General features: G+C 46.4%; 1 protein-coding gene and 1 long non-coding RNA gene across 3 annotated transcripts in view; one reads left to right on the top strand and one right to left on the bottom strand.

Annotated features, from left to right (window-relative positions):
* Positions 1-4095: 4095 nt before the first annotated feature.
* Gm42306 lies at positions 4096-11880 on the bottom strand. The gene is made up of 3 exons (XR_881382.3): positions 9883-11880; positions 8898-9160; positions 4096-4492 (listed from the first exon to the last, which is right to left on the bottom strand). It is a non-coding gene; the product is annotated as a predicted gene, 42306 (long non-coding RNA).
* Ttc39b (tetratricopeptide repeat domain 39B) overlaps positions 10341-24674 on the top strand; it is a 104010-nt gene continuing 89676 nt past the window's right edge. Inside the window, exon 1 of one of the 2 annotated variants that reach the window (XM_006538241.4) lies at positions 10341-10579. Coding sequence is in view for 1 of the 2 variants with exons in the window: in NM_027238.2 (NP_081514.1) it covers positions 10538-10579 (42 nt within the window). In the remaining variant the exon portion in view is untranslated. The remainder of the gene's footprint in view (positions 10580-24674) is intronic. The other variant, NM_027238.2, reaches the window with a different exon arrangement.

Below are 24674 nucleotides of genomic sequence, written 5' to 3'. Positions count from 1 at the left end.
GCTTTTTTTGTAAAGAAAATATGTTTGTTTTAGCTCATAGTTCTGGAAGTCGAAGGTCTAGTGCCTTCAGCTGGTGATGCTTTTCTTCCTAGCAGCATCTCAGAGCATTGCTGAGCATTGCGAGAGGCAGGAAGCACTTACACACGTGTACTCTTCTCTAAAGCCATCAGGATCCATTTATATGGGTTTTGTTCTAATGACCTAAGCTAACTCTAATCCGTTCCCTCAAAGCCCCATCTCTAAATACAACAGTCAGATTAAATCCCAGGCCTCAGAGCATCTCACAGTGGGGATTAAGTTTCAATTGTAGAGCCTGGGGCAGGGAAGGGGAGTGGGGAGAAATATACAAACTATCTTCAAATCACAGAAACCTGGGTGTCCTGGGGCAGATGTTTACCGGTGGTCTGCTGTCCAGGTAGGAGTTGACTGATTAGCTACAGTGAGAACCTACATTCCCCTACCCCACATTAGTCAACAAAATCAAAGCTTATAAAAATGAAGCCAGGCATGGGGGTGCACCCCTTTAATTTCTGAGAGACAAAGGCAGGTGGATACTTGTGAACATGAGGTCCAGCCTGGTCTACACATAGAATTCCAGGACAGCTGGGGCTACCCAAAGAGACCCTGTCTCAAACAACAACAAAAGTTTATGAAAATGAAATGGTTTTACTGAATCGCATCAGAAATGACACAGTCTTACCACTTGGACTGTTTCTCCTATTTTGGAAGAACATCAAAGAGGATGCTGTACACTGGATAACTTATAAACAATAGAAATCATTCATCAATATTTTAAGGACTGGGTGATGTCTCATGTCTGTAATTCCGGCTCTTGGGTGTTGTAATTCCAGAAATGGCATGAGACCAGGCTTGACTAAGTAGGCTATCCAGGGCTATGTTGAGACACTGTCTCACCTCCTGCCTCTCCCCACCCCCAAAGAAATTGTAGACGCTGGCAAGTCCACAATCAAGGTGTTAGCATATATGCTGTCTGACACTCACACTTCAATCCTTGCTCCAGCTTCACAACCTCCCTAGTGAAGGTGGTAATCACACCACGAGGGGAGTCCTCATCAATAAACTTTTCCTAAAAGGACCCACGTCTTAGTATCTCTAGGAAGAGCATTAGATTTCCACATAAAACGTCTGGGGGGGGGGCATCAATAGTCAGCCCATAGCACAGCATAAGAGCTTTCTCCCTACTTGGACAGTTGAACTCCCTCCTGGACAGTTAGCTGGTGGGCTCCATCTGGAAGCCAGGTAGGGCACCTATTCTTGAAGGGCATAGATTTCTTGGCATGCTCAAGAGTAGTGATTTTCACAGGGTGAGTCTGGAGTTAGCAGTGGCAGCAGAAACTGGACTCTACTCCATACTTAACTAACCAGAAGCCACAGAACCTGGGCGTGCACTTCAGGGCAGGCTCAAACTTGAGGGCCCTCACTTTAAAGACACTTGGGGCTTATCATTGACGTGCTGAGCCAAAACTGATGTTAGAACACACATTTTTCTGTATGCCTGTCTTGCAGAAAGGGTTTGTGTCATGACCCTCTTCTAGGCTAGTGTAGGAACCGCAGCCCAGATGTGTGGTTAATATTAGCCCTAAAGGATGAAAATGAGAATAGAATTGCTAAAAATGGATAAAGCCTACCAGGCATGGAGCTGTACTCCTGAAATCCTAGCTGGGACAGTAGTTACATTCCCCTTAGGCAAGGGAGTGGTGGTTTATGAGCTAGTCAGATACATATGTGACTACTCCCGGATTGGATGAATGACACATAGTTACTTCTCTGGTTGAGAGCATGCCTAACATGAGTGGAGCCTTTACTGGCTTGGCCAGTGATGGTCTCTAAGATGACCAGTCTCAAGAACGATGACATCGGTAGTCAGTTCTGGCTATAACTTCCCCCAGATCACTGGGCAAGACATCGAGGTGATACTCCCGGTATTCCTCCTCTGGAACATCTACTTTTGACAACTCTTAGTCTTGTTTTTTTTTTTTTTTTGAGACAGGGTTACTCTGTATAGTCCTGACTGTCCTGGAACTCACTCTGTAGACCAGACTGGCCTCGAACTCAGAAATCCGCCTGCCTCTGCCTCCCGAGTGCTGGGATTAAAGGCATGTGCCACCATGCCCGGCCTTAGTTTTCTTAATATAGTTTCACTCACCTTTCTCACTCTTGTCCACATTTCCTGTTTCTTTTGGGAATGAGACAAAGAGCTTTGAAGCCAGTGGCTTTGGTAACCATTGATTGCCTGGCACCCTAATTAAGTTAGACTCGCTGAAAGCTGAGACTAGTGTGTTAGTAACACACACCACTAAGATTTGGGAGGTCAAATCAAGAGGATCACAAGTTTTGGCTACCCTGGGCTACAAAACAAGATCCTGAATCAAAAAAATCAAACAACGGGCTGGCGAGATGGCTCAGTGGTTAAGAGCACTGGCTGCTCCTGCAGAGGGCCTGGGTTCAGTTCCTAGGACCCACATGGTACCTTACAAACACCAGTAAGTTCAGTTCCGGGGGGGATCTGACACCCTATTCTGACCTTCTCAGGTGCCAGCATGCACAAAGAGGCAGACATGCAAAAGACCAGACAAATAAAATAAATAAATCTAAAATAAAGATGAAGAAGAAGAGGAAGGAGGAAGAAGGAGGAAGAAGAAGGAAGAAGAAGGAAGAAGAAGAAGGAGGAAGAAGGAAAGAAAGGAGATAATCAAAGATTTGTTGTAACTATTGCCACAAGGATGTCTTTTAAAAGATGAAAGTGTGATTTTTCAGAATGTGGGAAATATTTGTAGTTGGGGATGGTAAGGGGTCCCAGCCTATGAGGGCAGAGATATCAGAGAAGCCATAATAGAACAGAGAAAGAATTCTTAGGGAGACCTCCTCAAGAGAGGAACTGTGCAGTCACACAACTGCTGAAAATACTTGTTCTGATTGGCCATCGAGCAGAAGTTTTAAGCTGATTTTGCTGATGAGTGGGTAGGTGTCCATGCAATAACACTTTGAATTGGGTTTATTTTGAAATCTCAGTGTAATGATGGCTTGGTGGAGATCATGGTAGAAAATATTTAATCTCAATAAAAGACACACACAACCTTTATATTTATAATAAACCTTTATTATCATTAAAGTTGGGCAGATATCTACCCTCTATGCTATTAGAATCTTATTGATAACCCTGAGTTATTACTCACTATGTTTCATCTCGGCTGCACTTAGCTCCAGTTGGGCAGCCCTCGTGGCCATGCTTTCTTGACTCCTAACCCATGACATAATATCTTCCTCTGCTCTCCATCTTCTCTCTCTATCATGATGGTTCTCCTTAGACCCCAAGCCCAGGAACACCAAGCTCCACCTATCTCAATCCCGCCCAGCTTTAGGCTGTAGACATCTTTTTGTTTGTTTTGCTTTTCTTCTTCCTTCCTTCCTTCCTTCCTTCCTTCCTTCCTTCCTTCCTTCCTTCCTTTCTTTCTTTCTTTCTTTCTTTCTTTCTTTCTTTCTTTCTTTCTTTCTTTCTTTCTTTCTTTCTTTCTTTCTTTTCTGAGATAGGGTTTCTCTGTATAGCCCTGGCTGTCCTGGAGCTCACTCTGTAGAACAGGCTGGCCACGAACTCAGAAATCAGCCTGCCTCTGCCTCCCAAGTGCGCCACCACGCCCGGCCAGGGTTCATTTTAAATAGCCTTTTTAGACATCGACTGTAATACTTCTCATTGGTTAGCACTTGTGTTTGATAGGTTATTTCTCCACCAGTTCAAGCCAGATTAGTATGTTGTTATATATTAGATTAATATATTAAAGGCAGGTTTATTGGGAAGCTGCTCTTGGGTGGGTGAGTTCACTGGCCCCAAGGAAGGAGGCCAGGGAAGTTACCTTGGGGAGGTGGGGGGAGGAAGAAAAGAGAGAAGGGTATGCTTGTAGAAAAGAAGAAGGAGAGGGGGCAGGGAGACCAAATCTTTGGATTACATAGGGAGGAGCCGCTGAGGGAAGGGCAGCCCAGCCCCTCTGGGCTGGAAAGTTTGGGAGAACCTGGATGCTGGCTTGCTTTGATATGTAAAATATGCACCACAGTCTTTTGTCCCAAGGTCAGAAACTAGTATTGCCTTTTTTTTTTTTTTTTTTTCTCTTTTGGTACCATCGGTTAAACCTAGGACATTCCATCATTTGAACTGCACATCCTCCAGCCTCCACGTCCCAGGCACTGGGGTTCTAGGCGAGCACCACCAGATACACAGTTGCTTCACCTCCCTCATTTTCAGGGTGTGGGGCAGAGTTTCATACAGTCCAGGCTGGCCTTGAACTTCTTATATAGCCTCGGGCGACCGTGGAATTCTTATCACGCCGCTTCCACCTCTGGAGTGCTGGGGATACAGATACATGCCACCATGTCCGTCTCATGCAGTAGGCATTGAACCCCGAGTTCTGTCCACACTAGGTGAGCACTCTGCCAGCTTCCAGCCCCACACTGGTCACTTTTAGTTGCAGAGAAGTTCCTGGAGATGAAAGCTTTTAGTAAAACACTGTGCTGTCTTACATAAAAGTCAGATTCTCTTACTCATGGTGCAAAGAAAACATGGAAGACAGAAAGCAATGAAGAGGTCACTACAGATTTGCTCCTATTTATTGGTCTTGTTTATGTCTCTTCATGTGGAAATCAAGTATTGCCAAGTGAGTCTTTGTATTGTTGCTGTTTCTCCTAGGGGTCTCCTTTAAGAGGGAAGGTGATGGAGGTGGGTGGAGAGGGACTGAGGAGCCTATTTAACATATCAAAGTGGACCTAGCCTCCAGGTTCTCTCAGCTTTCCTCTCCCCACCAGTTACAGGGTGTGGCTGGCACACCAGCCCTCTACCCTGAACTCTCCAGCCCAGGGGTTGAACTGCCCTTCTTCCAGAAGCCCTTCCTTATATAGTACAGACATTTGGTTATTCACGCGGTCTCTTTTGTTCTGTTTGTACCTTTGGCCTCCTGGCTACTATACTTGGTTTCCTTTCCCCCTCTCCCCACGTGGTTCGGGGTTATTATCACTCTGGAGGCTACCAGATCTGTCTGCTTCTGTCTATGCTCCCCCACATATTTGTTTTTGTTTTTTTTGTTTTGTTTTGTTTTGTTTTGTTTTGTTTTGTTTTTTGTTTTGGTTTTTCGAGACAGGGTTTCTCTGTATAGCCCTGGCTGTCCTGGAACTCACTTTATAGACCAGACTGGCCTCGGAACTCAGAAATCCATCTGCCTCTGCCTCCCGGGTGCTGGGATTAAAGGCGTGTGTCACCACGCCCAGCTTGAAAATGTGTAGCCCAGGCTGGCCTCGAACTCGTGATCCTCCTGCCTCTGCCTACTTCAGCAAATCCTACCAGCGTGCGCCACCACTACCGGCCCCCCACATATTTGTAATAAACTTTCTCCCCCACCATACCTAGGAGCAGCCATGTCCTTTCCTTTCCTTTTAATTCTTTTTTTTTTTCATTAACTTACCAATCCTAAGTGTCTCACTTTTCATAATTTAAAAAAGTAGATGTTAAAGACAGCTATTCTGTTTAGGAAACAGCTTCTCCTGCCTGTCTGCCTGTCTTTAATCTGGAGTGCTCACATTACAGGTGTGTGCCACCAAGCCCAGCTCTAGGTCTTCCGTTGTGCAAACGCATGTACACTTGTGCATGGAGGCCAGAGGATGACCTTGGCTGTCATTCAGGTGCCACCCACATTGGTTTTTGGTTGTCTGTTTCTGTTGACCTGGGTTCTCCCTGACACAGAACTTGCCAAGTGTACTAGGCTGGGCCCTGGGCTCTGCCCATCTTTGCCTTCTCAGCTGGGATTACAAATGCATGCCACCAAGCCTGACTGGTGGAAAGTGACTTCTGGGGATCGAACTCAGGTCCTTGTGTTTACGTGGCAAAAGCTTTACTTTCAGAGCTACCGCCCCATACCTTGCATTCCTCAATTGCCAGCATTATTATGCTAATTATGGGAATTGGCATTGCTAGGTGAAAGCAATAATTTTTATTGTACTATGAACATTTTACACCTCATTCATGCAGTGGCCACTTATTAACCTTACAGCTTACATTATAGTGGAGTGGGTGTTGCTGCCGGTCACAGAATTTATGCGAGGGAACACAAGAGCAGATGAAGTAGATTAGTGGTAAGTGCCCTGACAACAGCAGGAGGGCGTGACCGAGTGTGGCAGAGAGGGAGGGGCTGTTTTTGAAGGAGAAACTCTCCTCCAAGAACTGAAACAAACCCATCCATAAACATGATTTATCACAAGTACTTGTGTAGATTTGGGCTGCTCTTGCACAAGTGAAAATGTAACTTTTATTTAAATCCAACAAAATCCCCACACCAGTCAAGGGTAAACAGTCCATTAGGAGGGAGAATGAAACTGTCCCCAGTATGAGATTAATTCTGAAACAGAAACTTCTTTTAGTGTGTGTGGCTCTAAAATGAAATATTCTTACAGCAGTCTTGCTTCACCCTGATGCTAGACAAGTCCGGAAATGGGCTGTCTGAGCAGTCAACACTTTCCTACCAGAGCACAGTGATTCCTGGTAAGGAGAGTTCTGTTTATCAAACAACCCCATCCTAATTGTTCAGGGGAAAAAACTGCTCTGTGTTTATCATCTGCGATCTTACAAAGCTACTAATGCTGCAAAAGAAAGCCGAGCAAAAAGCTCAGAGCAAAAAGCCAGCACCTAGATGTCCCAGTGGCTACCACCTGAACTGAGAGCATATAGGACTTTAGGATTAATCTCTGATCTATATACCCAGCAATCCTCCACCTAACCCAAGCTTATAAAAAGAAAGTTTTTAAAACCTAAACTTGATTTGTATTATGACATAAGTAGGTCTGTAATTAGTGCCACACGTTTTGATGTCTCTTGAACACTGGAAAGCAATGTGATATGAAGATAACAAGCAAATGGGAGAGGAAGTCACCAATAAGATAATTTCCCATCAAAACAAACTGTTCACACAGGAAGCAATGACCTTTAAAAGGGAGCATCAGGCGTGAGTAATAGTGCAGAGGCTGGTCCAGACAGGAAATCGAGCTCTCCGAAAGTGAAGCAGAAGCCAGAGGTAGAGGTAGGGTGGGGTGGCTGAGAAGGTGACAGAAATTTTCATTGGTATTATGGTGGTTCATAGGCACTAAATGACACCTAAGTCCTTTCTAGCCCACATGTCTGTTTCTAAGCAACTTAAAAATATACTTCTAGGGCTAGAGAGATGGCTCAGTGGTTAAGTGCACTGTAATAATAAATAAATAAATAAATAAATAAATAAATAAACAAATCTTTAAAAAAGAATGTACTTCTAATACCAGCCTCATATATATGTGTATATTTAACAATATGTATATATGTATACTATATGTATATATATAATGTATTATATATATATATGTGTGTGTGTGTAACGATAAAATTGACCCATTCTAAGAGTACAATGTAATAATTTCCTTTTGAGTCAAGAATCCATGTAGTCCCCAGAGTGGCCTCTAACTTGATATATAGTGGAAGATGACCTTAAACTTCTGACCCTCTTGTATCTTCAGAGTTCAGATAAAAGGTGTGTGTCACCACACTAGGTCTCAGCAGTACTGGGATACGCCCAGGCCATCCGTCCTCCATGTTACTGGAGCCTTTTCTTAGCTGAGCTACATTTCCAGCCAGCAAGGTGCTTAACTAGTGGCTGTCACCTCAACCAAACCCATTCTTTTCCTGTTATATTTAGGAACTGTTACAGCCCCAGTCATGACCTGTATCCCAGCAGGCCAAGTTCAATCACCCATATTTCCTAAACCAAATTAATGGTGAGGAGCAGAAAAAGGAGATTCATTCAATGTGGCCACATTGAGAAGAGGGACAAAGAGATCCAGAGTAACAGTCCTCCCAACTCCCCTTGCCCCAGGGCCATCTTTGAGAGGAAGAGCCTGAAATGTAGTTAAGGTTTCAGTAGAGCACCAGAGGTCTGTGAATCTGGACACCCCATCCTTGTTTTTGTAAAATGGTCTGACAAGTTGTAAATCTCTTTCTGAGAAAAGTTTCCCTTCTGGCTGGCTCCTGCTTTAGGCCAGTGATTTTCAATCTTCCATTGCTCTGACTCTTTAACACCTTATGTTGTGGTGACCCCCCAACCATAAAATTATTTTTGTTGCTACTTTATAACTGTAATTTTGCTACTGTTATGAATTGTAATGTAAATATCCGTATTTTCTGATGGTCTGGGCAACCTCTGTGAAAAGGTCATTCTACCACAGAATGAGAACTCCTGCCTCAGGCTCTCTCTCCTTCCAGGATGAGAATCCTGAAGGGAGTTCTGAGTTTTTGAGATCCTTTGTTTTGATAGTCTGAGAGACAATTAGAGGGGCACACATGCTTGTTTATTTGTCTTTGTAGACAATCACCCTCCCTCCCAGTCTGGTTACAAAATGGTTACAAAGGTGTTACTAGAATTTTTGGGCATCCCTTCATAGTAGCTAACCAATACTGAGAAAATCAAGGTCTCCTCTTGGGGGTTCTTAGTTTCATCGATAAAATAATTTAAGAGTGGACTCAATTGGAAGCTAGAGGACAATTTTCTGAGAGTTTAGAAGAAATAAAACTCCAAGGCAGGTGAACTGAAAATCTCAGGTTCTTCTCAGAGGAGGCAAAAGGAGAAGGAAAAAAAAAAACCCAAAACGAACAAAAACCAAAAACCAACTCATCATGGAGGTGAGACCCACGATGGGGAGGAGCTATGCTTAGAGACCATAGGCTTAGAAAAGAGAAGAAAAGGAAAAGTTTAGCTTTTCTGAGTAACTCGGAAAAGCGGGCAGACTCAGGAAACTGCATGCCGGCTGCTCTGTAAGAGACTGTGTGTATGTACAGTGCATTATCTCATTAAAGAAAGAAGCATTCCACTTACCTTTTTAACGTGGCTACAGAAGAACCCGCCTTCTAAGGGGCAGTGTCTTAGCCAGATGATTGACATGCCTTACAAAAATGTCAATTCTCCAACCAGATTAATATCTAGTATTCTCTTGACCAGGAGGAGTTTTTACCTTCATTGGTCTTAACTGCTGCTGTGTCAAAGACACTTGGAGACAATAACATCATGAAGCTGGTATCAAGGATGCCATGGTGACTCCTGGGAAATGTGTGTTAATAGGCCTCCTCTCAGCTAGTCTCCTGAAATCCACAGGGAGAAAAGAAGGTTGGCTGTAGTCACAGAGAGACCGGCTATTAGCCAGGTGCTGCCGCCAGACTGCGTTTCTGATTCTGGCATCACTGTTTTACTTAGCAGCCTGACCCTAGGAAAGTGACTTAAACTCTTACTAAACAGTGTCCCTCTTCCTATGAGAATAAGTGAGACAAAACATACAAGGGCCCCAGCATAGTCCTAGTACACGATTAGTTCTCAATTACAATTAGTTTCCTGTTTTTATGTTTACAGACCGATAAGCCGTATTTCATAAATCAGATAGATACTGAGTATGTAAATGACTGCATACAACAAAGTGGGGAGAGATGGGGTGATAGCAACGATAGAAGTTTGGTGTCTGGGGACACCACAGAACAGGGATAGGACATTTTTGGGATGCTCTATATGAGTGGGGTGTCTTGTAACATTTGTTACCAAATTACACCGTTAGGGGAGTTTAAAATAAAACTGACTCTCAACCCTAAATATTTATAGTTTTAACTTTTTTTTTCCCAGTTGGATAGCTCAGTTATTTTGCAAGTCAGAAACAGGAATCAATTTCTAAATACAGTCAAAAAACATTGTTCTAGGTTCTAGGGATATAGCATAGAAAAAGACAGCATCCTTATCCTCATGGATAATTGAAGCACAAATTATGTCTATTTGGATTTACAGAAGGCTGAGTGAGAGATGGTGTAGCAATAAAAACCTGGACCGTGCTGGGAGATGTACAGGGCTCTGAGTTACACCGAAGCCGTTACTTCGCAAACACAGAGGCAAAACAGAGCTCCTATCTCTTGGAGAGGATGTTCTTGACACAGCGACTTGGGCATGTGATGTGTCAGATGCCTCTAGGTGACCAGTGACCCATAGCTGTCCTCTAGCTGCATCTGTCAGATGCTCTGTCCTCTGGGCGAAGTAAACGCTCTGGTTCCAGACCAAGGACCAGGTGGACCACTAGCCACAGAGGGAGCGCAGCCACGACCTTGGGTTGTCAGCTCTGCGCGCTCCAGTCACGGCGCCAGGCTCCTGCCAATCCTCTAGGGAGGCCAGTACCCCAGAGGTCCTTTTCCCGAGCACCCGCTGACTCTGTGGGTGACTCCTCCCCACGGAACCTGGTTGGCTGCTCTCTAAGGAGGCCGCGTGCCGGGGCGGGGCTATCCGGCGAGGGGGCGGGGCATTAGCCTGGCATCCGCTGGGGTACTGGGTGCGCAGTGGATACCGCGGCGCCGGGGGCGGGGACAGCTCGGTCCGGTCGCTCGGGGCCGCCTGGTTCCTCCTCCACCCGTGCTGGGCTGAACCCAGAGCCAGAAAAGAGTCGGTTCTGAGTTCCCTGTGGGTGTGCGGCCGCCGCGGAGGGGAACATGGCGCTCGTGGGCAGCCGAGTGGAATTGGACGCGGACGAGGTGCGAGGACAGGCAGAGCGGGCTGGTCCGGGCACCGGCGGGCACCGGCGGGCGTGGGAGGGATGCGGAGCCTCCGCTGGCACGGAGGGTGGGCAGGGCTGTCCTTCACGCCGAGGAGCGTCCCACGGGGCCAGGCAGAGCAGCCCGGGCCAGCCTGAGCCTCCTTGGACCCTATGGGCTTTTGCGGAACCGTTCTGGACTCGACTTCTGTGTCGCTTTCTGTGGAAGTTCCGCGAGGTGTCCGCCGGGCGGGTGGGGTACGGCTGTCTAGTCACCCCGGGACCGAGGGCCGGAGCCTGAGCCCCGCGGCCGGGAAAGGTCCCTTGTCCAGAATCGCCGGCGGCCTCGCCTCTCTAGGCTACCGAAGTGACCTACCGGGTCCTCGCGCGGCGCCGGGGTCTGAACGCTCCCGGGCGGGGGCGCCCGACCTGTTGATTTCAGCGCTTCCTTCAGCTGCTGCTGGGAGCGCGCGCTCTGCTCTCAAGTTGAGGGTCAGGCTCCTGCCGCCGCCTCTGCTGCCATTTTACCTGACTTGAATTTTACAAGTCGCGGCCTGAGAAAGCCTTGATTTCCAATGATGCAATAGATGGGTGATGTGGAGGAGGCGAGTGAGTTAGGATTCGGTCTTTACTGCCAGAAGATCCTGGTAACGAGTAAATACTGTGCTTTAAATGTTGACATTAAGAACCGATCAAAACCCCAAGGATCAATCTTTATGCTACAGACAGTTAAGGCGGCGAACCAGAGCTTTCTGAGGACCAGCCTTGCGGTGTGGGCCCAAGACCACACACCAGGGAATTAGCGCTTGCCCAGGGGGCATGGATGTGTTGCTGGACCTTCTAAGGACACACAAGGCAAACAATGAGATAGAATATTTGTTACTATTTTCTTCTGTGACAACTTTTATTTATAGCTTTAGGCAGTCTTTTGGCATGGCCTGTTGCCTGCGCTTTTAAATTTTACATTCGTAATCCAGGTAACACACTACTACGGTACTTTGACCATCTACTACTTCCTCAAGAGTTTCTAACGTTCCCTCTTGTGTATACATTAAATAGCCACAGTCTTGGCATGATGGAGGCTGTTGTACAGTCTCAATAGCTTATCCCAGGCTTGTCTCCAGCTGCTTCCCTGTCCATAACCATTTAATCTATTTGTATTGAAAATGAAAGAACAATCCTGAGCCTGGTCTGTAATCTCAGCACTCAGATGGCTGAGTCAGGAGAATCACAAATTCAAGGCTAACCAGGTCTAGACACATAGAAAAATCGACTAGCATGGATATTTTTTTTTCTTCCGTAATAAAGAAAAAAAAAAAAAAACAATCAAGACCCAGAGTAGCTCCTAACTATAGAGTGGTATTTCTGACTCTGGCTCACTGTTGAAGAAATGCAAGCCATAACAGTAGATGTTAAATGGGATTGTCTTGGCATATTGAGATGAAGGTTACTCTGTCAACTGCCAATAAAACAAACTCAAGAGCTCATGTCGAAGTTAGGTATCAGAGCAGCAGACAGCCTGGCACAAAGACTTGAATACATGTTTGTTGAGTGACTGCATGACTGCAGAAAAGATATGCCTCCATCAGACCTCAGTTTTTGCCTTATTACTGATAAGCTCCCAATGATGGACAAGGCACAAAGGGACTTTTTGTTCCTGCCAAATCTATGTTTTACCCTCATGGTGGACAAGTATGTGGGCATACGTTTATCCACTCTCTACTGAGTGCTTAAGTACTCTTTGCTTAAGTTTGCTACCTTAGAGAGAGAAGGTACAGCTTTGGATGTCTAGGTCTCCCAGAGTGCCAGGGAGAGAAGTCATGTGTGGACCCATTTAGGGTGAACGAGCAGGTGTACAGTAGGGTGTTGTAGGTATGCTTGAAGTACTTGTAAAATATTCCTAATTGTAAGTGGATTAAAGAACTCTACCTCACTAGGCAGTGGTGGCACATGCCTCTTCAATCCCAGCACCCAGAAGGCAGAGACAGGCGAATCTCTTGAGTTCAAGGTCAGCCTGGTATATATAGATCCTGTTCCAGGACAGCTAGGGCTCTGTTACCCAGAGAAACCCTGTCTGGGGGGGGGGGGGGAGGTGTTAGGGGAGGAAGAAAGAAAAAACAAAACCAAACCAAACCAAGAACAAACAAACCAAAACTGAGCTCCACCGTGAGTGTGGAAGACTGTCAGGTTCACCAGGTGTGTGAGTAGACCGGAGGGAGCTTATCCCAGGCTTTCACACCCTCCAGGGCACTTTGCTTTCTTCCTGGCCATTGTTTGATGCTTTTGAGAGGTGAAAAGGGACCGAAGCATTGTAGCTGAGAAGGTTCTAATCTCGTTGCCTCACTTTTGGGTATGTGTGTGGGGTTAATTTACGGCTGGCCATTCAGACGTTAAAATGGCAAACCTCTGATCTTAGGTGCCAAGCTAGTGCTGACTGGGAGATCCTGACAGAAGGAGCCTCATCCACAACTGACTGCTAAGTCCCTCAGCCCCTGAGGGCTTAGTCAGGTTCCTGGTCCTGAGGAGTTAGGGCTAGGAACATCTTAAATGTTCTAGTGTTAGGGGTTTTTTGGGGGTGGGGTGGGAGGGTAGGTGGGGAGGGAGATCTTTTTTGAGGTCATGACTAATACTATGAGAATACTTTTCTTCCTAAGTACCCACAGAAATGATAGTGGTGGGGAAACTTATAGTATCTCTTGGGTGGATTTTGGTTTTTAAACAGATTTTTAAATGATTGACTCTTCCTTCCTCCCTCTTTCTTTCTTTCTTTCTTTCTTTCTTTCTTTCTTTCTTTCTTTCTTGGTTTTTTGAGACAGGGTTTCTCTGTGTAGCCCTGGCTGGCCTGGAACTCACTCTGTAGACCAGGCTGGCCTCGGACTCAGAGATCTTCCTGCCTCTGCCTCCCAAGTGCTGGGATTAAAGGCGTGCGCCACCATTGCTCAGCTTTTTAAATGACTTAAGAGGGGGCTGGAGAGATGACTCTGTGATTAAGAGCACTGGCTGCTCTTCCGGAGGACCCACGTTCAATTTTTCAGCACCCATATGGCAGCTCACAAGTGTCTGTAACTTTCAGTTCCAGGGGATCCAACAGCCTCATACAGATATACATGCAGAGAAAACACCAGTCAATGCTCATTAAATAAAAATAAATTTATTTAAAATAACTGTTTAGATTCTGTAAAGAGAAGTATGGTTGCATTTTGTCTTAGTCAGGGTTTCTATTCCTGCACAAACATCATGACCAAGAAGCAAGGTGGGGAGGAAAGGGTTTATTCAGCTTACACTTCCACACTGCTGTTCATCACCAAGGAAGTCAGGACTGGAACTCAAGCAGGTCAGAAAGCAGGAGTTGAGGCAGAGGCCATGGAGGGATGTTACTTACAGGCTTGCTTCCCCTGGCTTGCTCAGCCTGCTCTCTTATAGAACCAAGACTACCAGCCCAGAGATGGTCCCACCCACAAGGGGCCTTTCCCCCTTGATCACTAATTGAGAAAATGCCTTACAGTTGGATCTCATGGAGGCATTTCCTCAACTGAAGCTCCTTTCTCTGTGATAACCCCAGCCTGTGTCAAGTTGACACATAAAACCAGCCAGTACACATTTCATTTTTTTTTTAGAATTATTTTATTTTTATGTACATTGGTGATTTAATAGAAATGAACAATTTGTGTACACAATTACACACACATATATATGAATTGCATTTCAAATTGAAAGTCATTCAGTAAATACAGTTATTAAGTTACTAATAGCTGTAAAATTTGGATTTAACATTTACAGTTTTAGTTATTTTGAACTCATTATTGAGTAGGAAAATTAAGCCATTTATATTCTCTTACACAATACATACATGTTATTAAAATTTTATGGGCAGGTGCAAATAGGAAAGCATCTAAAAGAGCGACTTAAGGAAGTGATAATGAAAACAAAAACCTTACAAAACACTGAATCATGTGAAGAAATGGCTTAGGATGATTTTTATGGCCTGTTCGGGATGTTTTTTTTACAGATGGAGTCTTGCTATGTATTGTGACTGGGTAGGAACTTGACTTTATAGACTAGGCTGGCCTCAAACTCCCACATACTGCCTCTGCCTTCTCAGTATTGGGATGACTGGCGTGTGACTCTGATCAGCCCGATGACATTTTAGTACAACTGATTGCCACAATTGTTTTAGAATGAGACTGGGACTCATTGAAGGAGCTAGTTAGTGTCCTAGAAGAGCTCACGGCTTAGTAAATGATGAGTAGTTACCCAAGTAACCAGTCTGCCTGGGGGTCAGGTAGGATTCTATAATGTAGGCTCTAGAGCAAGGGTAGTAAGACTGGGGTGCATTCAGTACAGGGAGTAGGGAGTGCTGGCCACCCTAGCTTAGGGACTAGTTTAGAGTTAAAGAAGAGGTATATTGGGGTGATCTAGGATCCAGCTTGGGTGAAAGTTGGTGTGGACTGGATTAGAGTGAACATCTTGGGAGTTGATACAGCAAAAGGCAGGTTCAGATCCCAGGAGGCCTGCAGTGCCATGATACTAAGGAGTCTGGATTCTGTCTTATAAATAATAGGTTTTCATGGCTGGAGAGATGGCTCAATGGTTAAGAGCACTGACTGCTCTTCAAATTGAATTTCTGAGTTCAATTCCCAGCAACCACATGGTGGCTCACAACCATCTGTGATGGGGTCTGATGCCCTCTTCTGGTGTGTCTAAAGAGAGCAATGATAAATACATAAAAATAAGTAAATCTTTTTTTTTTAAAGTAGGTTTTTAATTAGGCAAGTGTTTGTTAGTAGCACCACACTCCCCTGCAGCAGCTCCAGGGTCCCTTAATCTTTCAGGGACCTTAACTCAGGGAAACTCAGGATTCTTGGCTTTGACATAGAAAAGAGTTTTGAGGTGAGCCAGTGTGAAACAGAGATGGGTTTTATCTAAAGTAGAAGGACCGTGGGAACTGCTGCTCAGAGAGGAGTCACAGCTTAGTAAAAGATTTTTTAACCTAGACTTTTAAGTGTGGGGATTAAGAGAAAAACGAGTTACTTTCAAGAGGTTGCAAAGAAGCCCCTCCTCTCCTGGCTTTATAGATGACACCGGGCTGTCTCTGGAGATACCTTGGATGGAACTGTAATCTGAGAAGGTAAACCCAGGAGTTACTGGGAGCACACAGGGACTGACACTTTCTTCTTCCCTTCCCTTCCCTTCCCTTCCCTTCCCTTCCCTTCCCTTCCCTTCCCTTCCCTTCCCTTCCCTTCCCTTCTATCCTCCCCCTCCCCTCTTTCATTCCCCCCCCTTTTTTTTTTCCTGAGACAAGGTCTCACTCACTATATAGCTTTGACTACCTTGGAACTTGTTATGTAGACCAGGTTGATCCCCAACTCATAGAAATCCACCTGTCAGGCTGGAGAGATGGCTCAGTGGTTGAGAGCACCGACTGTTCTTCCATAGGACCTGAGTTAATTAATTAATTAATTAATTGATTAATTTTTGTTTTGTTGAGACATGGTTTCTCTGTGTGTAGACCTGGCTGGAACACCTGGAACACCTGCCTCTGTCTCCTGAGTGCTGGGACTAAAGGCGTGCGCCACCACCACCTGACCCACACCTCTTTTTATTATAAATAGTTTTTGGTTAGATTTCTAGAAAATGGCAAGTGAACAGTCATTGGAAGGAGAAAGGCCTGAAGCAAATGCTAGTCCTGCGGAGTTCTTGGTTTTCAAGCAATGCCAGGCTTTGATTCAACCACACTCCAAAGCGAAGCCTCCCTTTCCTTCCCAGGTCTCCCTACTTTTCTGTCCTTTTCAGATTGTGGGGTTGGAGGCAGGAGGGGCAGAGTCTGTTTCCACAGCTCCTGTGGCTTGGGCTGAGTCCTGAAGTAGAACAGGGGTGTGGTGTTGGAGGGGGTGAGGCTGACTCTCAGGGCCTATCCAGGAGAGCAAGGGGGAGGGCCTGGCTTGGGGCAGAGGTGTGGGAGAAGGATGGCTATGCAGTGGTAATTCTGGTTCCCTTTCCACTCAGGTGGGTGGAGATGGGGCATGCATGCGAGCAGAAGAAAGGCCCATCCCCATTCCTATTGGGTGGGTGCTTATGTGGGGAAGGAAGGGGGGGGGAGGGGGTTGTCTGTAAACTGGTAATGCAGCTGAGTGGAAGGAGACAGCCCCAGCTGCTATCAGCCCAGCTCAGGTTAACAAGTCACCTCCCATCACTGAGATGCTGGGTGTAGAATGTCTTTTGGAATCCTAGCTAGTCGTGGATTGTAGCTTTCTCAGCAGAACTTTCCTTGGTGTCCCCCACCCCTCCACAGACTTGGGCACCTCCCTCCCCTCTTTTCACTGCTTACATGGGCAGGTGGCATCTCTCCAGGTGGTGTCTGCCTTCTTGGTTCTCTGCCTTGGGTCTATTGCTAATTGTCTATAGCAAGAATCTGATACTGTGACTCCCAAGAGACTCTTGTGTTTCCATCTTTCGGTCTATGGACAGTTAGTTCCCCTGACCTGCCCCTCTGGGGCCCAGTAGTGCATCTTGACTGGAGTCACATTCACTACCACACCTCACTACCACACCTCAATTGAGGTTCAGGCCCAGAGGAAGACAGGAGGAGAAAACCCTTTGTTAGCAGCTCTGTTAAAACTCCTTCTCCATCCCTGGGCTCAATGAGTCTGGGTTCCCTCACACTTCACCAGATTTCTGTGCCACTGTGGCCAGACAGCCATGTTGGTGAAGTCATCATAGCTCTCGGAAGGGACTCGAGGTGTGGGATCCTTGGGAGCTCCTAATGCTATCGTAAGCCTTAAACTCTTTACTTAAATACCTAAAGATCCTGTAGTATGTGTGTGTGTGTGTGTGTGTGTGTGTGTGTGTGTGTGTATATAGCCAATGCTTTCTCGATGTGTTCACCTTGGCCTTGATCATATACTGGCACTTGTATAGGGCCTACGTATTTAAATTATCTCTGTAAATGATGCCCTTTGTATGTTAATTGGGTCGTATGGTAACTAATAAGTGGTGCAGTCTTGTCTTGGGTGGGAAGAGCTAGGGATGGGAAACTCCTCCTCTCTAGGCGGGGCTCTGGAGGGTGGGACTGGGTGTGGCAGGATGCCAGGTGGCACTGGGGACAGAGAAAGAGGGTATCTCACTGGGAGAAGGGTGAAGTTTTTCATTTACAGGATGAATAAAGGTTAACAGGGTTTGGTGTGAAGGGAGTTCAGTATGGACGGTCAGCAGGGTGTGGTTTTGAAGGTGTGTCCTGTCCCAGAGGAAAGGGAGGTCAGGACTTGGATTCCAGACTGAGACCTTGGGAAGGGCAGTGACTTAGAGTTCTTGCTCCTTAATCCTTTGGGCCTTGGTTATTTTGGGGGTGGGGGTGGGGGTTGGATCTTAATGGGTAGCAAGCAGTTTGAAATGCATGCCGTGTCTATAAATTCTTTCCAGTTTTTGACATCTGTCATCTAGAAGGTGACATTTGAACAAGACTTCTTCAGAGGTTCAGAGGTGGAATTTTAGTAGACAGTGTGGGAGCTCAGATCCCACAGGCGTGGTGAAAATGAAGCCATAGTTGGTGTGTGTCTGTCTGTGACAGAGAGCACTGGAGAACTGGCAGAGATTGGCTAGATTTTGGTAGGCCTTAGCCAGCTTAGCTGAGGTTTTTGTTGTTGTTGCTGTTTTTTTTTTTTCCCCCTTCCCCAAGTGGAAAGATATGTGAGCCTTTCTGCATCTGAGGATTTTTGCCTTTTTAGGGGCAGAGTATATGGGGCTTTTTAGTTTAGTTTAGTTTTTTTTTTTTTTTTTTTTTTTTTTTTTTTGAGACAGGGTGTCCCTGTATAGCCCTGGCTGCCCCAGAACTCTGGAACTCACTCCATAGACCAGGCTGGCCTTGAACTGGGATATCCACCAGCCTGTGCCAGTGCTGGGGTTAAAGGCATTCACCACCACACCTATGTGGGGCCTTTTATGTTTGTTTTGAGTCAGCACTCCGGTAGATACTGTTAGCCTTCTACAGCGTTATTACAGAATGTGTTTTCTTGCACCAAGACATTAACTGAAGATTCTTTATAAAATCCAGAGACAGTCAGCAGTGGTGGCGGCACCTCAGAGCAGAAGTGTAAGGAATTAAAGAGCAGGCTAGCACTGTAAGAGCACTCTGAGCAGTCGAGTGGTTTATCCTTAGTGAATGCAGGGTTCTGGGATATACTCAGAACTCAGTACTTCAGCAATGTACCCAAGGTCTCACACCAGGGAGGACAGTCCCAGAGCCCAGCTGCTGCTCCATGCTGTCGGAAGCCAGCGCTGCTCACACGGATGCCAGCAGGGCTCAGTCACTGAGCAGCTGGCAGACTTGTCTGCGCTGAGTGGTCTGTGGGTTTCTAGGCAGGGCTTTGAGATCAGACCTCACTGTCTTCTTCCAGGACTCCTTCCTTCCTTCCTAGTCAGCCTCATCTTGCTTACCGTGTGAGAATCTGAGGGTAGTTTCCTGGGTGCTCAGTGACCGAGTCAGTGGGGGGAAAGGAGAAATGTTTCTTGGCTGGCCCGCCTGCCAATGCAGCAGGGACTCTTCTGGCTCTGTCCCAGAGACTAAGGATCAGGTGACGAAACAGCCAGAGCACTTCCTCAGATGTGGTAGTCCTTGCTCACTAACTACCCCCAGGTAGTAGTCCTGGGCTGTGGATTGTACCTAGGAAATGGGATGGAGGACTGGGAAAATGAAAGTAAAGGAGACAGCGGTTGCTTCCTGTTTTCAAAACAAAACCCGAAGGGCAGTGCAGGAGGGGGAAGGAGGTCCCCAGTGTCAAAGGAGCCTTTGCTCATGCAGGAGCACACATCTCTAGTGCCAGCTACTCTGAGGGCCTTGAGGTGGGAGCATCCTTTGTGCCCAGGAACCCCAGGCTAGGTTAGCCTGGGCAGCAGAGTGAGTCCCTGTACATCTTAGAAAGCTAAAGGAAGTGGTTGGTTGGTGAAAGGTCACAGCGTTGTTGGAGGCTAAGAGGGTTCATTCTAAATTCAGTGCCTTTTGAAATAGGTCAGGGACCTGTGAACTCTCTGGAAGGCCTAATGCAGGCCACGTTAGCCACCCCTGTCTTGTCTATTTTGTAAGTAAAGTTTTATGGAAATACAACCATGGCCATTTGTCTAGATACTGTCTGTAGCTACTTTTGCACTATACGTGAGTAGCAGGGACATGGGTCATGTGGTAGTCAGTACTTAAGGACTCGTAGGTCCTCTGGTGGCCCTTGCACTGGGTGATCTCTAGGGCTATAGTTTATTCATATATGAATATTGTGGGGCCTATGAAAGATTTGCTTCCTTCCTTCCCTATTAGATATTATGAACCTTGTTAAAGCTAGTCTGTTTGCCACTTCCTGTGAAGTGGCGTGTGCAAAGCTGGAGGCGGGTGAAAGCAGGGTTTGAATTCCTGCTTCTTGTACAGCATTGGGTAAGTTACTTAATCTCTCTGTGTCTTCATCTTAAGGACAAACAGTTCATCCTGCCTAGTAAGATTGCTGTGACGGTGTACAGTCTAAGCAGAGCCCCAGTGTTGGGGCATTGGTGCTGGCTCCTGGTGCTGTCATCCAGAGCAGCTCTTAGTCATTGTTCTCCCAGACCCTGCATGGCAGTCCTCCACTGGAGGGAGTCCCTTAGGACAAGGCAGTTTCCTATTAGGTTAATTCCCAGGACTCCAGCTGGATAAATGGTGCAGATTTATAGTCCGTAAGCTTTTCTAAGGGAGAAAAATGAACTCAAAGGGCCATCCATCTGTTCTAGCTTGTCCGCCACGGACTAGTGTTAGCATTTGTCCACGGGGGAGGTGGCATTCATTCTTCCACTGACGCTGACGGATTGATGGTGGTGTAACCTCTGGTTGCTCTGGACCTTGTGTTTGTGTAGCCCCACTTTCCATTGGTGGAAGTCTGTGTTCTTACGGGGTTTTCATGCAGCAAACGTGTAAGGGACTAGGATGTGGGAAAGGCGTGTTTATGTATGCTTACTGTCTCCCACTGTTAGTGAGACAGTAACCTCTGGAGCGAAGAGATTCCCTTCTTACAGTTCTAGAGTCTGAGACTGAAGATCGAGATGTCACATCTGGTGAGGACCTTCCTGCTGTGGCTTAACATGGCCTATGGCATCATGTAGGGAAAGAACATAGAGGGGGAGAGAAAGCGTGAACTCACTTGAACCAATTTTCTCATGTTTTTTTTTTTTTTTTTTAGATTTATTTATTATTATATGTAAGTACACTGTAGCTGTCTTCATTATATGTAAGTACACTGTAGCTGTCCTCAGACACACCAGAAGAGGGCATCAGATCTCATTACGGGTGGCTGTGAGCCACCATGTGGTTGCTGGGATTTGAACTTCGGACCTTCGGAAGAGCAGTCGGGTGCTCTTACCCACTGAGCCATCACACCAGCCCCAATTTTCTCATGTTTTAAACCACGCAGGGTTTTGAACTCAGGGCCTCATGTATGCAAGGCAAGCACACCACATACCAACTAAGCCACATCCTCAGACTAATAACCCTGTCTTACAATGCCAGGAAGTAACCCTCTCCAACATTAACCCATCATTAGTTGACATTAATCCATTCATGAGGGTTTTGTTCTTGTCTTAGTGTTCCATTGCTGTGAAGAGACACCATGACCAAAGCAACCTATGAAAGGAAGCATTTAACTGGGAGCTTGCTTACTGCTTTAGAGGGTTAATCTGCAGGCTCGAGGTGGAGGGAGAGGTGGGGGACCTGGCATGGGCCTTGAAACCTGATCAGAGCCCACCTCCAGTGACACACTCCCTCCAACAAGGCTGCCTCCTAATCCTTCCCAAATAGCTCCACTAACTGGGGACCAAGCACTCAAATATGAGCCTGTGGAGGCCATTTTCATTCAAACCAGCAGTCCTGAATTTGTAATCACTTCCTAAAGCTCTGTCTCTCAAGGCAATTTGAGTAGAGACTAAGCTTCCAGCGGCTGGCTCTGGAGAGCCATCTCCATCGGTGGCGGTTACTGTATAAGAGGGTAAAGGAGCTAGGTGACAGTGTGTAAGGACTCCTGGGCACTGGAGGGCAGTTTGGGTCCTTGCTCTGCTCTAAAGCCACACATCAAGCTAGACTGTACTTTCTAAAATGGAAGTCCGTTCTCACCTACTTCCTAAAATCTTGTCTGGGCTTCTTATTGCCTTTGAGGTAAAAGCATGTGGTCATTTTGTCATGGTGGCTCAGTGGTTCTCACACTTGAATCTGCTTAAAGTCTCCTTGCTGGGGGAGCAGGTGGCTTGTTAAGATGGGCATCCTTGGGTTTTCCTACCAGTGAGTCTAATGCAGTGTGTCTGGTGCAAGTCCTAGGTGCTTGGGTTGCTGCGTGGTGGACTTCTTGCTTCAGCCTTTCCAGAGTGCTTATTGCTCCATGTCTCATGCCCCAAGGGGCCTTCCTCAAGTCCACCTGTTTCCTTTGCAGTTCCCACACAGGTTAAGGAGTCTTTCATCCCTGGTCAATCCCTGCAGATGCTAGCCCTCTCACAGCTTCCCCTGCTGGCCCATAGCCATGTAGCAGTCTTGGCTGCTCCAAAAGAGAAAGATTCTCCCTTTGACCCACTTGTTGGGAGGCCCAGCCTGCACGAGATGGAGGTGTCCTGGGGTTCGGCCGGAACTGAGGTCTTTCTTCCCAATTCCTAACAGCATGGTGTATCCTCTCAGCCAGGAAAGAGAAATTTCCTTCCTAGAGTCAGACTTTTCTGTTGCTGTGATAAAAATACCCGACAGACAGACAGACACCTTAAGGGAGGAAGGATTTGCTTGGTTAGCTGTTTGAGAAGGTCATTCTCTTGTCATTTGGCTTTGGGTCTCAGGGCCTCCTCTAGTGAGGGAGGCACATGTTATGGCCGAGGGAAAGTGTTGCAGTCTCCTGGGGTCTAGAATGGTGGATCGCTCCCAGCAGCATCCCCGGTCACGTCTCCTTCTTCTAATTTTCACTGCCTCCCCATAACATCTTCTTTGTCTGACTCCGTAAAGGATCGACCCATTGATTAGGTCAGATCCATAGGATCCAAATGCTTCCCAAATGCTCAGCAGCCAGAAGCCAAGCCCTGAAAAGCGAGGCTGTGGAGACATTTCGCATTTAAACCCTAATACCTGAGTGACCATCAGCGTCAGCTCAGTGCACGCGTTCTTAACCCACATTCACCAGACAGGCCTGCAGTCTCAGCACTCGGGAGGGGAGACAGGAGGATAAAGTGTTCAAGTCATCCTCAGCTACCACACAGTTTAAGGACAGCCTGGGTTACATGAGAACAAGCAAACCCGCCGTCCGTCCATCCACCTAGCTTTCTTGAGCTGTGATTTACACACCATAAACTTGGCTCCTTCCCTCCCTCCTCATGGTGTAGAAATCTGACCTGACTTCCCCAGCGGTAGCTCACTCCTTTTTATGTCCCTCTGCTTGCTGTGTGCCATGCTGGTGCTTCAGTCAGTGTCAGGCGTTGGCACCGACTTGACTGCACTCCTGGGTAGGACGCAGGCGTTAGTCTTGCTGTCTGTATAAGGGCTCTCCTGTGGTGGTGAAAATTGTGTAGAGTGGAATAGGCAGTAGTTAGCAGTACTGGAAACAGTACTGCAGCTAGCCACGTTGACCATGTTGGCCTCCCATATTCATTTGCTGGTAGTAATTTTAAGATGTGCTTTGAGGAGGAAAGGTTTTTGATTTTAAACTTAAAGGTAGTAATGGTCCCTTTGGAAAGCTGGCTCATGCTGGTTAATTTATACCGGTTAGGTCGGCTGGGAAGAGGGAAGAAAGTGTCAGTTAAGAAAACTGCCTCCGCTAGATTGTTCTGTACGAAAGTCTGGGGTGCATTTTCCTGATTAATGATTGAAATGGGAGTGCCCAGCCCACTGGGGGCCGTGCCACTCCTGAGCAGGTGGTTCTGGGTTGTATATGAAAGCAGGCTGAGCAAGCCTCGAATGGTCTTGGCTTCAGTTCCTGCTTCGACGTCGCTCAGTGATGGGCCATTACCTCAAAGCTAACATAAAGCCGTTCCTTCTCTCTGGGTTAGTCAGTGTTTTATCAATGCCTTTGAGGTAAAGCATGGTCATCAAGCCAGGGAAGCCAGGGAAAGGCCTGCTAAGTCCTTTCCTAACTCACAGAGCTTGACTCCTGGGTAGGTACGGAGCAGTCACAGGACGCGCCCGACTGCTTTGGCACAGTGAAGCTGTTAGAGGCGCTGTGAATCCCCAGCCACTCCAGCCGATCTCATATCAGTCACACACATGGATTGCTTGCCATGAATTTTCAAGGTAGACTGAAGGAAAAGAGACTTTCCCATTTCTCCTGTCATTCTTCAGTCTGAGTATGAAGTCAGTCTGCACTGGGGTTGTATTGTACTAGGATGGACATTTAAGAATTGCTATTTCAGTTGATGGCTTTAGTTTCTTTTTTTTTTTTTTTTTTTTAAAAAACTTACTTATTTATGCTCTATCAGCATGTACACCTGCATGCCAGAGGAAGGCATCAGATCTTAGGATAGATGGATGGATGTGAGCCCTAGGTGCTTGCTGGGAATTGAACTCAGGGCCTCTGGAAGAGCAGACAGCACTCTTAACCTCTGAGCCAATGACTGTTGTAAAATCAAAATATTTAACTCTGAAAAATGCTGAAGCTGTTTAGTACCCTGCAGTATCAAATCTTCAGGCAACATTTAATTCTTTATAGAAAGATAAACAGATCCTCCTTACTCGTGTGAAAATTCGTTTTTTAAGTGTGTGAGTGTTCTGTCTGAATGTATGCCTGATGCCCTTAGAGTCCAGAAGAGCTTCCGATCCCTTGGAACTGGAGTTTTAGTTGGTTGTGAGCCACCGTGTGGGTGCTGGGTATTGAACCTGGGTCCTTTGCAAGAGGAACAACTCTTCTTAATGCTGAGCCACTCTCCAGGCCCCTCGTCTGTAACACATAGGAAAAGGAGAGGTATGCTAAAGAGTTGTCTTTAAACACATTTTAAAAAATTATTTATTATCAATTTTTTTTTTGTTTTTGTTTTTTTCAAGACAGGGTTTCTCTGTATAGCCCAGGCTGTCCTGGAACTTACTTTGTAGACCTAGCTGGCCTCGAACTCAGAAATCTGCCTGCCTC

Source organism: Mus musculus, chromosome 4 (genome assembly GCF_000001635.26).
Source record: "Mus musculus strain C57BL/6J chromosome 4, GRCm38.p6 C57BL/6J".
Taxonomy (NCBI): Eukaryota; Metazoa; Chordata; class Mammalia; order Rodentia; family Muridae; genus Mus; species Mus musculus.
Note: the sequence above shows the minus strand (reverse complement) of the source record. Positions and strands in the feature narration are given on the sequence as shown.